Here is a 13,449-nt window from a genome sequence, read left to right as displayed (position 1 = left end):
AGATTTTGATTTGACAAAATCATCCATGATTAAGAGGAAATTAAATTTAAATGCTTTGATTTAATTGTACTAATGTGTTTGTTCAATATTGAGTGCAAAAATATATTTATAAAGTTAGACAGGACAAAACTCAGCATAAGCCAAGCTGAGTGGAACGGAACTCAGCATGAAAGAATAGAAGCTGAGTGGAGTAGAACTCAGTCTCAGAAGTCCCATTCAAAGTTGCCAGAACGAAGCTGACTAAATTAGAAGACTCCTTTAGAATTGAATAAACAGAACGGAGCTGACTATGAAGGAACTCAGCATGGAAGTTAAACACTCGAAGATAATGAATGAAGCTGAGTAACAGTCAGGACAGCATGAAGGATCCGTTCACTAAAGGACAAAGTCTGCCAATCTTCTGCACCAATAATTGAAGCCTCAAAAATACACAGAAGACTAATTCCAAGAAACATGGGTCAATGGATTATTGGTAAAAGACAACTGGCACAAAAAAACAAGTCTGATGCAAGAAGACAAAACCTGACACCTGAAGAAAACAGAGGAAGGGAATGACGGAACAGTCTGAAGCTGACCTGAAGATGTTCCCCAAAAGAGCCGTTTTGGTGTTAACGGCTAAAACAATTCAAATGATCCATCTGCAGATTTCCATCTATAAAAGGACAATCAAGAGCCTTGGATCATTGCCGAAGTATCAAAAGAAAAATACAAGAGAGAAAATCTTCAAAGCACTCAAATACAAAAAGATCTTACACCAACGTTTCTATTCTCTGTGTAAATGCTAGATTGATTGTTTTGTAATCATCTAAGGTGTTCTTTAGTTGAAAAAAGAACAAGTTTTTGATCAATAGGAATATTGAGAGTGTTGAGCTGAGTACTTGGTTGTAAGTATTCAGTGGTAGAAAAATCTAAGTGCTAGGTTGTAGTACTTAGTAGGAGCTGAGTAGACGAATAGAGGACGTACTCTTGCATACTCACTGCCTTGTAAAGGGTTTGTGCTCTACCTTGAAAGAGCTCAGTATTGGATTGAAAATCCCAGGAGGAACTGGGGACTGGACGTAGGCAGAGAGGCCGAACCAGGATAAGTCGTGCTGAGTAACTTCTAAACTCTTTCTCTCAATATATATATATATATATGTGTGTGTGCATGTGTTGTTTGTTATATTTACTCAGCTTATAAATTGTTAAAACTGAAACTGAGTAAATCTGAGTGCTGAGTTGGAAGCTGACCTTTCAAGTGTCAATTCCCAACTCTCAAGTCAAGCAGTCTTAGTCAGCATAGAACTAAAACTGTCTGACTAATCAATCGGTCGTGCTGACCAACACGCTGAGTTATCAAACTCTTAAAATAACATTAAGTCAGCATAATTAAAAGCGAAAAAAGTTACATTAGTTCCTAACCCCCCTGGAACTAATCACTAGGGACCAACAAAAGGCACAAAAGCACATTGATCTTCTGGATGATTCCCCTCCTCAAGATATTGATGCTGAACTCTCAAAAATTCAGTTCAAATATTTCTCCCATGATGCTGAGCCTGAGTCCCCTCCAACGGATCTTGTACAAAACCAAGCCTCTGTTACTCAGGATGAGGAACAAGCCAAAACCTTAGAAAATCCAAACCCAACTGCTCAGGATGGAACAACTCCTGTTTCAACTTCACCCACTCAGGTTGAGCAGGTCAACATGACTAACCAAACTCCACCTCCAACACAGCATGTTGATAAATCAGCTCCTGAAGCCAATTTGCAAGATGATCAATCTGGCAAACAGCCAACTCCACCACCATCAAGCTCAATTCCAGCCTCTGAGACAAATGCTGCTCAATTCACATACTTGAATGCTACTGAGTCAGGCCGACGAATCATTGCCTCTGCTCAGTCCTTGCTTCAAGATTTGAACCATCCTCAAGCTGATGCTCCTAGATCTTCTCATGCTGAGTCCTCTCAACTGTCTGGTATCACTCAGCTTCTCAATGAACTAAGAGGACTCAAGGATCTTGTAAGTGGTATGACCACCGTTCAAACTCAGCAACCCAGGCAAGACCAAATAGCAAAGCTGACTGAATTGGTACTCACAATGGTGAACCATCTGAACTCGCTTGAAGGCAAAATCCACCAACTGTCGGAAGTTAATCCAGGGTATGCAACTTCCACTGAGCTTCAAGGCTATTTTGCTAAGTTAACTGCAGAACTGTCCAAATCAAGCGCAACTGGCAATCCTGAGTATGCTACCTCTACTGAGTTACAAGACTGCTTTGCTAAGCTAACTGCTGAACTGACCAGTACGCGTGAATTAGTATCTTCTACCTCTCAGTGCACCATTGACCAACTGAGTGAAGCAGTAAGTCTACTCAACGTCAACAAAGCACAGATGGATGTTGACCCAGTCTCCAATGGTCAACTCTTGAGCTTTTCCCAAGCAATTATGAAGGCAATGCGCATCAACAATGCTCAGCGCATGTTTTATGACTCTGCCATACTAAAGATGTACCACCAATCTTTTGCTCAGCTCACCAGTGCGCACACCTGGCTTAGCAAATCACATGAATGCCTACTCAGCATGATTAGCAGCTCTCTTCGGGTTCCTCGCCATGTCCAAGATGACAGTGTCCCTATAATTGATGGCTTAAGTGAAAGCACAAAGAGGCTTCAGCGTTACTCACATTTCCTCTCCACTGCAGCTAGAAACGAAACCTTCCTTTATATACCCGATGATGGCAAAACGGGGGAGAAAAGCCAAGACGGAACTCAGCTTGCAGGTAATGCCTCAGGAAGTAAAGATAAAGGCAAAGGAGTATATCAAGCTGACCATCAAGCTCAGGTCAATATGAAGGAAAAGAAGAAGCACTAGATATAGCTTAGTCAATGTTTAGAACTTAGCATAAAATCTTTCTTTATATGTTTTTGTTTAATCTATGACAAGTACCATTTTCTCAACCTGGCTGATAAAATTGAACAAACAAATTAAGAAGTAAAACATACTCAGTATACATTAACACTAAAATACTTATGTAATAAACTGAGTAACAACATACTTCTAATATTTTTGAAAACTGATTTAAATCCAATTAGCTCAGATCTTGAAAAATCTAACATTAAACTAAGTCAGTATACACAAATGTCTTAAGGTTAATTCAATTAAATCTTGGAAGGTTTAGAATTTAGTTAAGACAATATGTGCAACCCTTACGGGGGAGTTATTTCAAAAATAAATCAATCATGGGGTAACTTATAACTGAGTTCCATAATTATGTATTTTGCCAACATCAAAATGGGGGAGTTTGTTGAAACGCCTTTCCACAAGATTTTGATTTGACAAAATCATCCATGATTAAGAGGAAATTAAATTTAAATGCTTTGATTTAATATTACTAATGTGTTTGTTCAATATTGAGTGCAAAAATATATTTATAAAGTTAGACAGGACAAAACTCAGCATAAGCCAAGCTGAGTGGAACGGAACTCAGCATGAAAGAATAGAAGCTGAGTGGAGTAGAACTCAGTCTCAGAAGTCCCATTCAAAGCTGCCAGAACGAAGCTGACTAAATTAGAAGATTCCTTCAGAATTGTATAAACAGAACGGAGCTGACTAAGAAGGAACTCAACATGGAAGTTGAACATTCGAAGATAACGAATGAAGCGGAGTGACAGTCAGGATAGCATAAAGGATCCGTTCACTAAAAGACAAAGTCTGCCAATCTTCTGCACCAATAATTGAAGTCTCGATAATACACAGAAGACTAATTCCAAGAAACATGGGTCAATGGATTATTGGTAAAAGACAACTGCCACAAAAAGACAAGTCTGTAGGAAGAAGACAAGGCTGACATCTGAAGAAAACAGATGACAGGATTGGCCTGCAAAACTGAAGCCGACCAGAAGTTGTCTACTAAAAGAGCCGTTTTGGAATCAACGGACACACCAAATTCAAACGGTCTAATCTCCAGAATTCATCTATAAAATGGACAAGGATTTCACTTGGACATAAGCCGAATTACAAAAGAAGAAAAATACAAGAGAGAAATCTTCAAAGCACTCAAATACAAAGATCTTACACCAAATCTTCTAGTCTTTGTGTAAATGCTAGAGTGATTCTGTGTAATCTTCTAAAGTGTTCTTTACTGAAAAGAGAACAAGTGTTTATCAATTGTAATATTGAGAGTATATGCTGAGTGCTTGGTTGTAAGCATTCAGTGGTAGAAAAATCTAAGTGCTGGGTTGTAGTACTTAGTAGGAGCTGAGTAGACGAATAGATGACGTACTCTTGCATACTCATTGCCTTGTAAAGGGTTTGTGCTCTACCTTGAAAGAGCTCAGTATTGGATTGAAAATCCCAAGAGGAACTGGGGACTGGACGTAGGCGGAGAGGCCGAACCAGGATAAGTCGTGCTGAGTAACTTCTAAACTCTTTCTCTCAATATATATATATATATATATATATATATATATATATATATATATGTGTGTGTGTGTGTGTGTGTGAATGTGTTGCTTGTGATATTTACTCAGCATATAAATTGTTAAAACTGAAACTGAGTAAATCTGAGTGCTGAGTTGGAAGCTGACCTCTCAAGAGTCAATTCCCAACTCTCAAGTCAAGCAGTCTTAGTCAGCATAGAACTAAAACTGTCTGACTAATCAATCGGCCGTGCTGACCAACACGCTGAGTTAACAAACTGTTAAAATAACATTAAGTCAGCATAATTAAAAGCGAAAAAGTTACATTAGTTCCTATCCCCCCTTGGAACTAATTACTAGGGACCAACAGTTTTAAGATTACATTTTTACTTTGATTTCTTTATTTTGAATTTTACATTCACAAACTTAACATTTTTAACACATATGATTACAAGTTTTGAAAGTTTAAATGTACTATATGATTATTGTACTAGGAAACACGTTGATCTTTTCCTCGGTAATTAAATTATGATATCTATGAGTATCTGAAATTTTCAGAATCCAAGTTAAGAAGTTTCGAAGTGCAAATGAAAAATTAATTTTTTGCAAATAATATGAAATCAAATTACTTCTTAATTACTCAGATGAAGCTCGTTGATCTTCCAAACGATTAGTAAAATTTGCTATTTTGTTTTTATGATTTGGCGAATTCAGTACAAAATTATTGTGCTTTGTCTATCTTTTGGTGTTTGAAGCATTCTTAAGTTTGAGTTTGAATTTTGTCATGTGTTTTGTATAAACTATATCAAACAATCTAATTAATTTTTAGCTGGTTACTTAGTTTTGGGATTACTTTGCATATGAAATTCATTTTGTTTTACGAAATTTTGTGTTCATCCAGCCCTCCAGCTTTTATATAGGAATTCATTTTGTAAAATACTAACTTTTGAGATCGCAATATAACCAATTCTAGTTTTACCAACTACTGTTTATCCGATAGAATCTCAATAAACAGGGACAATATGAATAAAGAAACATTAAACCAACAATCAAAAAGAAATAATTTGGAACCAAGAAAATAAGAATAGAAAATTTCGAGTACAAAAAATTAATACAGCAAAGAAGACAACTCTTAGTTCTTTCAAGGATTAAATTCAGATTCTGAAAAATGGAAAAAATCTAGGCTTAAATCAATACTCAGCAAAATGATAATGACCATATTCTGTGATGAGAAGTAGAAGTAAAGAAAAAGTCAAGGAGCAATGGGATTTAGAAATGAGTTATTATAAAATTAGTAAACAAATTCTGTAAAATTGAAAACAATTAATAAATACTACATCCGTTTCATATTACATGACTTTCTAAAGATTCTTTTTTGTTTCATATTACATGTCATTTTATATGATCAGTACACGTTAAGTCATCTTTTTAAACTTTACGGAAATTAATTAGAATAATGGACTTATTATAGAATAAATAAATATTGGAATCAATAAATAAGGGTAACAATATATATTTTCTAATATCCTTAATTTCGATACAACTCTCTAAAAAGTCATGTAATATGAAACGGAGTGAATAATATTCTTACAGTTATACTTGATAAAAGAGATAAGAAATATGGAATTTTGATAAACTTATTATATGAAATAACTGATAAAAATAAAAAAGTCAAATACATTAGTTGTAAATTTATCTAAGTTATACGATATCGTGTAAATGTCTAAAAAAAAAAAAAAAAAAGCTGAGTGGACTAATTGAAATGAATTAAATGAATTATCATCAATTTCCTTGTAAACTGGTTCCAAGGTGTTGAGAACAAAACAATAAGCAGCTGCAGCAGTAACAATACACATCCCACAAAACCCCCCATCCAAAGCCTTATTCAATCTCATATCAGAGACCAATCCATTTTTTACCTCCCTACTTGTCCCCACCAAATCAAAAATCCTAATAAAAGCCTAAAATTCTACCACATAGCAATCCCAACCCAGTTATATAGTTTTGTGAAACTGAGTTCAGTACCTGTAGTGAGCAGGCTTGTAAGGACCCTCAACAGGAACGCTGATATAGTCAGCCTGGTCCTTGGATAGCTTGGTGAGCCTAGCTCCAAGCTTTCCCAGATGGAGAGCAGCAACCTTCTCATCAAGGTTCTTTGGCAAAACATACACCTTCTTCTCGTATTTGCCGCTTGCCTTCTCATTCCACAACTCAAGCTGTGCAATCACCTGGTTTGTGAAAGAGCATGACATCACAAAGCTAGGGTGACCCGTCGCACAACCCAAATTCATGAGACGTCCCTCAGCCAACACAATTATGCCTGACTTGGTATCTGGGAATACCCACCTGTCTGTCTGGGGCTTGATGGTTATCCGCTTCACACCCGGGTACGTCTCAAGTCCAAGCATATCAATTTCATTGTCAAAATGACCAATGTTGCAAACAATCGCATTGCTCTTCATCTTCTTCATGTCGCTAACCATTATTAGATCCTTGTTACCAGTGGTGGTCACAAATATGTCAGCCTCAGATACAACATCTTCAAGTCTCAAAACTTGTAAACCTTCCATAAGAGCCTGAAGGGCACATATTGGATCAATCTCAGTCACAATCACTCGAGATCCGGCTTGCTTCAAGGCAGCAGCACACCCCTTTCCAACATCACCATAACCCAAAACAACTGAAACCTTCCCAGCAATCATCACATCCGTAGCCCTCATCAGACCATCGGGTAGAGAGTGACGACATCCATACAAGTTATCGAACTGCAATTGACAGTTACAACAACAATTAGAGAGAAGATCTTTTTAATTATCATACAGGAGAATTATCAAATCTGCAGGCAAACATCAATCAATATCGGTTTAAAGAATACCTTGCTCTTAGTAACAGAGTCGTTAACATTAATAGCAGGGAACAACAAAGTTCCACTAGCTTGCATCTGATACAACCTCTTAACACCAGTGGTGGTCTCCTCAGAAACACCTACCAGTCTATCCTTCATCTGATGATATTTCTTTGGATCAGACTTCAATCCATCTCTAATAATAGTCAAAACAATCTGAAACTCTGGATTATCAGTGGAGGAAGGATCAGGAAACTCTCCACTCTTGGCATAGATCTCCTCAGCCTTAACACCCTCATGGATCAAAAGAGTAGCATCACCACCATCATCAACAATCAGATCCGGACCACCTCCGGTTCCCCAATCAAGAGCGCGTTCAGTGCACCACCAGTACTCCTGGAGAGTCTCACCTTTCCAGGCGAAAACAGCGGCGGAATCACGAGCAATGGCAGCTGCGGCATGGTCTTGCGTGCTGAAAATGTTGCAAGAGCACCAACGGACTTCGGCGCCCAAAGCGGTAAGTGCTTCGATAAGAACGGCGGTCTGAATAGTCATGTGGAGAGAACCGGTGATCCTGGCTCCCTTAAAAGGCTGTGAAGGGCCGTATTCGGTTCTGCAGGCCATAAGACCGGGCATTTCAACTTCGGCCAATTCAATCTCAAGACGGCCAAAGTCGGCCTGAGACATGTCCTTGACCTTGTACTCGCGGCCGCAAGAAGTTTTCTCCACTAACAAAGCCATGGTTAAAGGTTATGAGATGTAGATAGAGAGAAAGGAGCACACTCTCTCTCAGTCAGGGACTCATTTGTATAAATAGTTTACTCAAATGGACACATTTTGTTTTGCGGTTGGCGGATCTGCTAATGCGGAACCCTTGTGGTCATAATTTAATTGGATCATGATTAGACCAGTTCCTCATCAACTATATATATTCTTTTCAGTGTTAATACCTACACAGTCCCTAAACTTATCCCAAAAGTTGGAATGGGACTAAACTTATAATGTGTATTTTTAGTCTCTTTTACCTAGGGATGGCAACGGGTAGGGTACCCGTAGGTAGTGTTAATCCCAAACTCTTACCCGTTTATTTTTTAATTATCCGTACCCTTTCCATTACCCTAACGGGTATATGTTTTGCATCCCATACCCGTCCCATTTAATTCACGGATACCCGTGGGTACCCTTACCCGTTAAGAATCAATAAATAAAACAAAAAATATTACAAATTTAACAAAGTATAAATTTAATAAATCACCCATCTAAAAATTGAACAAATTGAACCTTAATCAATAAAAATAAAGTAGCTTAGTGGTATCACTTAGGGTCCGTTTGTTTTATCTGTTGTTTGCTGTTGCTGTTTGCTGTTTCCTGTTACGGTTTGTTGTTTGCTGTTTGAAAAGGTTGCTATTTCAAAAAGCAGGGATTCCCTGCTTTTATAAAAAGCTACTTTTCGGCTACAAAAGGCAAACAGGAGGTGTCTAACCAAACACCTTAAACTCTCATTTTCAAAGTGAAAAGGCAAACAGGAGGTCGAAAAGCAGCTACCAAACACCCCCTTAATGGTCGAAGAACAAAAGATTGGTGTTCAAATATCACATCTTATATCTAAAACATAATAATATATTTTAATATATAAAAAATTTATGACGGGTACCGGGTATCCTAGGGGGTCTTCTCATACTCGTCCCATTACCCTAACGGGTAATGGTTTTGTTCCCATACCCATCCCATATCCTTTTATATAGGATACGGGTAGTCCCATTAGGATCGGGTAGTATCGGGTACTCGAGGGTAGAGTACTCGTTGCCATCCCTACTTTTAACTTATTTAAAATAATCTATTTACCATTTATATCTATTTAAAATAACATACTGATTTTCGAATTTATTTACAGTAATCCATTAAACTATTTAAATTTGTTTAAAGTGATTTACATTTAAATTTGTCTAAACCTGTAAAAAATTCAAAACTTAAAAAATAAAATACTAATTTGTGAATCTAAATCTTTAAAACAAATTAACTTTTTATTTTTTTACACTTTTATAGCATTTTTATAGATTTGAGGAGTTAATCATAACAATTTAAACAAGTTTAAAAAGTCTAATGAGATACATATAAATTTAAAGGTTAATCAAACTTTTTATATAAATTCAAGGTTGAGCCGATGAATTAAGTTTTTTATTTATTTATTTAGGGCATAATATATCATCCTTAAGTTAACTTATACAAAAAGCTTTTGAACTTTCAAAATATTTTGACACTGTACTTGCAATTTGTTTAAAATGTTCCGATAGCCTCTCAATTTAAATATAATCAATTAATCATTCGATTAAAAAAAATTAAACTACATACAAAAGATGTGTTACACACGTCATGAAATGTTATAATTCACAGAATATATTAAAACATATTAAAAAAAATTTAACTTTTTCAACTGTAAAATTTAAGCAAGTTAAAAGAACTATCAAAACACTTTAAAATTTTAAAAGACCAATCAAGTTTTTTTTTACAACTTTCAGGAAAAAAATCATATTATTAAGCCTTTTATTTATCTAGGCATAAGTTGCAAATTTTCTGTGAATATAAATTTGCCACTATCGCACAAAATAATGAATTTTTCTTCTAACATATCCAAATGTCGATTCTTTATAACCGGATGACTAATTGATAAGCTTTTAAGCAAGTTGAGGGGTTAAGTAGATATTTTAACCAAATTGAAAAAGCTATCAAAACACTTTAAAAATTCAAAAGACTAATCAATTTTTTTTTAACAATTTCTAGGAAAAAATCATATATTAAGCGTTTTATTTATCTAGGCATAAGTTGCAAATTTGCATGTAAATTTGTCGCTACCATACAAAATAATGAAATTTTCTTTTCACGCATCCAAATATCGACCCTTACCCTATTTATTGTAACTTGACACATTGTTATGTTAAACTGTTAAATGATCAATTATGTATATGTATAATTTGTCAAAATGGAAAAAGTGTTTTTCACTTATAAATTAATCAGTAAAAATTTACTAAAATAATTAGTATGTTATTAACATAGTTAGATGTTGGGCGAATTCCATAAGTACACGGTTTTTCTTGTAGTAATAAAATATCGATCTCACAAGGAAACGTCTGATAATTTAATTAAAAATTACTGTTTTGATTAAATTCGTTATCTCAAGGTTTATAGAAAATCGTTAATGGTTTAAAAATTTTCTAATTCTAATTTTGGTTGTAGAAATTATGTTTAGATTAAAGTTCATTTCAAGGCTTATTTACACTAAGCGAAAATACAACTTTAACTTTCATTTATTTAAAAAGATATAACAAATTACCAATTGATTCAATTTAAAAGCATTGAACTGTAATCAATCTTTACCTTTCGGCCTAAGACTGAAAACCTTTAATCAAATTCGAAATCTAAACCTAATTATTCGAATTACCGCAATGACCAAATGTAAATCCGAATTTGCTTAAATGATCAACAAAGTTTGCATGATAAAATACCAAATTTCTTTCTAAATATTTTTGCATGAAAACACCAATTAGAATTACTTGAAGAATATCTTTAGATCCAACTTTAAATAAAACAATAGTGAAAATGGAATTGAATTAAAAGATATTTATTAGTTTGAATTGAAACATCACAAGTTAACAGAGAAGAAGAAGTTTGATTGGCATTTGACTAGGAAGAGTTCCGGGTTGTCAGACCGTGGGCTGCCCCAATACTGGTTCTTCTCGCTGAATCCTCGAAATAGCACCTTTCGAACAAACTACAGAGTATAAACTCGACTTCGAAGAAACTCTAATGTAAATAATAAAATCTATACATTGTATCTCTAACTATTTGTGTTTTAGTCACAATTGATTAATTTGTGTAACTAAAAACAATAACTAAACAACTTTGAATCCTGAATTCTTCATCTATTTATAATTATCCAAGAGGTGTGCTGAAGAGACGTGTTCGTTGGTGAAGAGTTGCCTCTATCCGGATGAAAGGATGCGTCGCTTGGCGAAATAAATGTGTTAAATGTGCTTAAATGCTTGTTGTTTCTGTAGAGATTTCAAGAATCTCTATAGCGACAAAGGGAAGAGGAAGGAAGGAGGGAAGGAGCGCGCAAGGCTTGTTGCTGCGTATGTCGCTACAGAGATTTTCAGAATCTCTGTAGTGACAGAAACTATTTTCTTCCTCTTTTAGTTATGTGCTTCAAATCTCTGACGCGGCTTTTGATTCTTGTACGCGGCTTTCACTAAAAACTTGATTTCTTACTCATTTCTACTCTATTTTTGCTCCTATTTGGATTTTTCCAAATAATTAACACCTTGCACACAAACAACAAATACCAACGTGAAATCTTTCCAAAATAAATAATTAACATATATTTTACATGAATTTTAATACATTTATACATGCTAATTCATGTATATTTTGGGCTTATCATTGGAGCATCCTTAGTCCAAAGTTATAAACTTTATTACTTTGGACCTCCACCTCATCAAAAACAACACTCTAAAATTACATATCACTAAAACACATTATTACTTCAAATTTTAGTAGACCCCACTTGTCATAAAACAATTTATATTTACTCAATTAACATACAATTAATAATTTTTACCCAACAATATAATTAATTCAATACTAATTATTAATACAAAAAAGTATTAATCTAAGATAATAATTAATTCAATATGTATTATTATTTTAATAAAATTAAATAAATAATTAATTATTATGAAATAAATTAAAACTACTGTGTGACTAATTATTTATTAAATGAAAAAACACTTTTGGAATAAATCTTATCAATTGATTAATATACGGGTTACATACGATAAAATAACATAATTTTTATGAGAATCATACATTAAGGTCGGTGACTCCGAAATGTTGCCATATATGTTTAACTAGATCGAGTTTTAGATTCATATGAGTGACTCTATTGCGGAGCTATAAATCCCATGCGAGGTAAGCTGCAAAATCAGGAGCGGGTCCTTGTCGAAGGTCTTCAATACCGACTCATATACTTCTACAGAATAACTTCTAGAGTAAAGGTGCCGCTCATCTTCGACAATCATGTTATGCAAATATAATACAAGCTTCCATAATATCATGCATTTTACTTTGGTCCCAAAGCCTAGCTGGTCCATAAACAATTGCAAAGCGGGCTTGTAGTGTTGGTCCCGTATAACATGACAAGGTTAGTTCCAAGGGGGGGATAGGAACTATTTAAAATTTTGTCTGTTAAGGCTGACTTCTTTTCTTTGAGAAAAGGATTACACAGCGGCGCTAAGTATTTTAAGACACAAGCTTAGTCAACTGGTGACTAAGTCTACTTCTTTCCTTGAGTCAGGAGATAGCACTTAAGTCTATTCCTGAACTCAGCTTCTTAGTGCACTCAACTCAGTGTCAGTTCATTACTTAGTCAGTTTTATAACAAGCAATATATATAAAGGAGTTTAAAGGTTAGAAATATGTTACTCATCAGACATATCCTGGTTCGGCCTCTCCACCTACGTCCAGTCCCCGGAACTCGTTCCGAGCTTTTTGAATCCTCTACTGAGCTCTTTAAAGGTAGAGCACGAAACCTTTTACAACAGAAGCTGAGTATACAAGAGTACCTTCCTCTATTCCTCTACTCACTCCTATAACTACCGCTAAGTACTATAACCGAGTACTCAGCTTCTCCTTTCTATTCTTCTAGAAATGATAAGTGTTTGTCCTAAACAACAATTGCTAAGACACTTTAGATGAATGAAATCACTCTAGAATTTTACACAATGATTCGAATTGGTGTAAGATTTGCTTTGCTTTTCTCATAGAACTTCAAGTATGAATTTGGTCAGCGTTTCGAGTTGATTGAAGATCTGCATTGAATGAAGCATTTGAGAGGCCTATTTATAGTGACACTTTAAGCACTGGTGATTTCGAATCTCAAAATAACCATTGGAGTCAAACGGCTTCTTGTCGCTTTCACTCAGTACGCGCTCAGCGTCTTCGGCCAATCATATTCTTGTATCTTCTGTCTTTGCTAGTGCTCAGCAGCTTTTTGTCAGATGAAACAGAATGTTCCTACATTAATGGCAAAGTCTTCCAGACAGCTTCCTGCGCCTTCTGAGCTTTACCCAAAGTAGAAATACTTGGTCTCCAAGTTCATTCTGTTCTGCCGCTGACCTGACAACCTTGTCGCTCAACTCAGCAGCTTCGTC

The 13,449-nt window shown here is 35.4% G+C and overlaps 1 protein-coding gene across 1 annotated transcript; it reads right to left on the bottom strand.

Moving 5' to 3' along the window:
* Positions 1 to 6,155: 6,155 nt before the first annotated feature.
* On the bottom strand, positions 6,156 to 8,129 carry LOC136218677 (adenosylhomocysteinase 1-like). Its single transcript, XM_066005713.1, has 2 exons — positions 7,274 to 8,129; positions 6,156 to 7,163 (listed from the first exon to the last, which is right to left on the bottom strand). The coding sequence occupies exons 1-2, from the start codon at positions 7,982 to 7,984 to the stop codon at positions 6,417 to 6,419; spliced, it is 1,458 nt and encodes a 485-aa protein (XP_065861785.1). The 5' UTR covers positions 7,985 to 8,129; the 3' UTR covers positions 6,156 to 6,416.
* Between the last annotated feature and the right edge of the window lie 5,320 nt (positions 8,130 to 13,449).

This window comes from Euphorbia lathyris, chromosome 2 (assembly GCF_963576675.1).
Source record: "Euphorbia lathyris chromosome 2, ddEupLath1.1, whole genome shotgun sequence".
NCBI classification, from domain to species: domain Eukaryota; kingdom Viridiplantae; phylum Streptophyta; class Magnoliopsida; order Malpighiales; family Euphorbiaceae; genus Euphorbia; species Euphorbia lathyris.
This window is presented reverse-complemented; position numbering and strand designations above follow the sequence as displayed.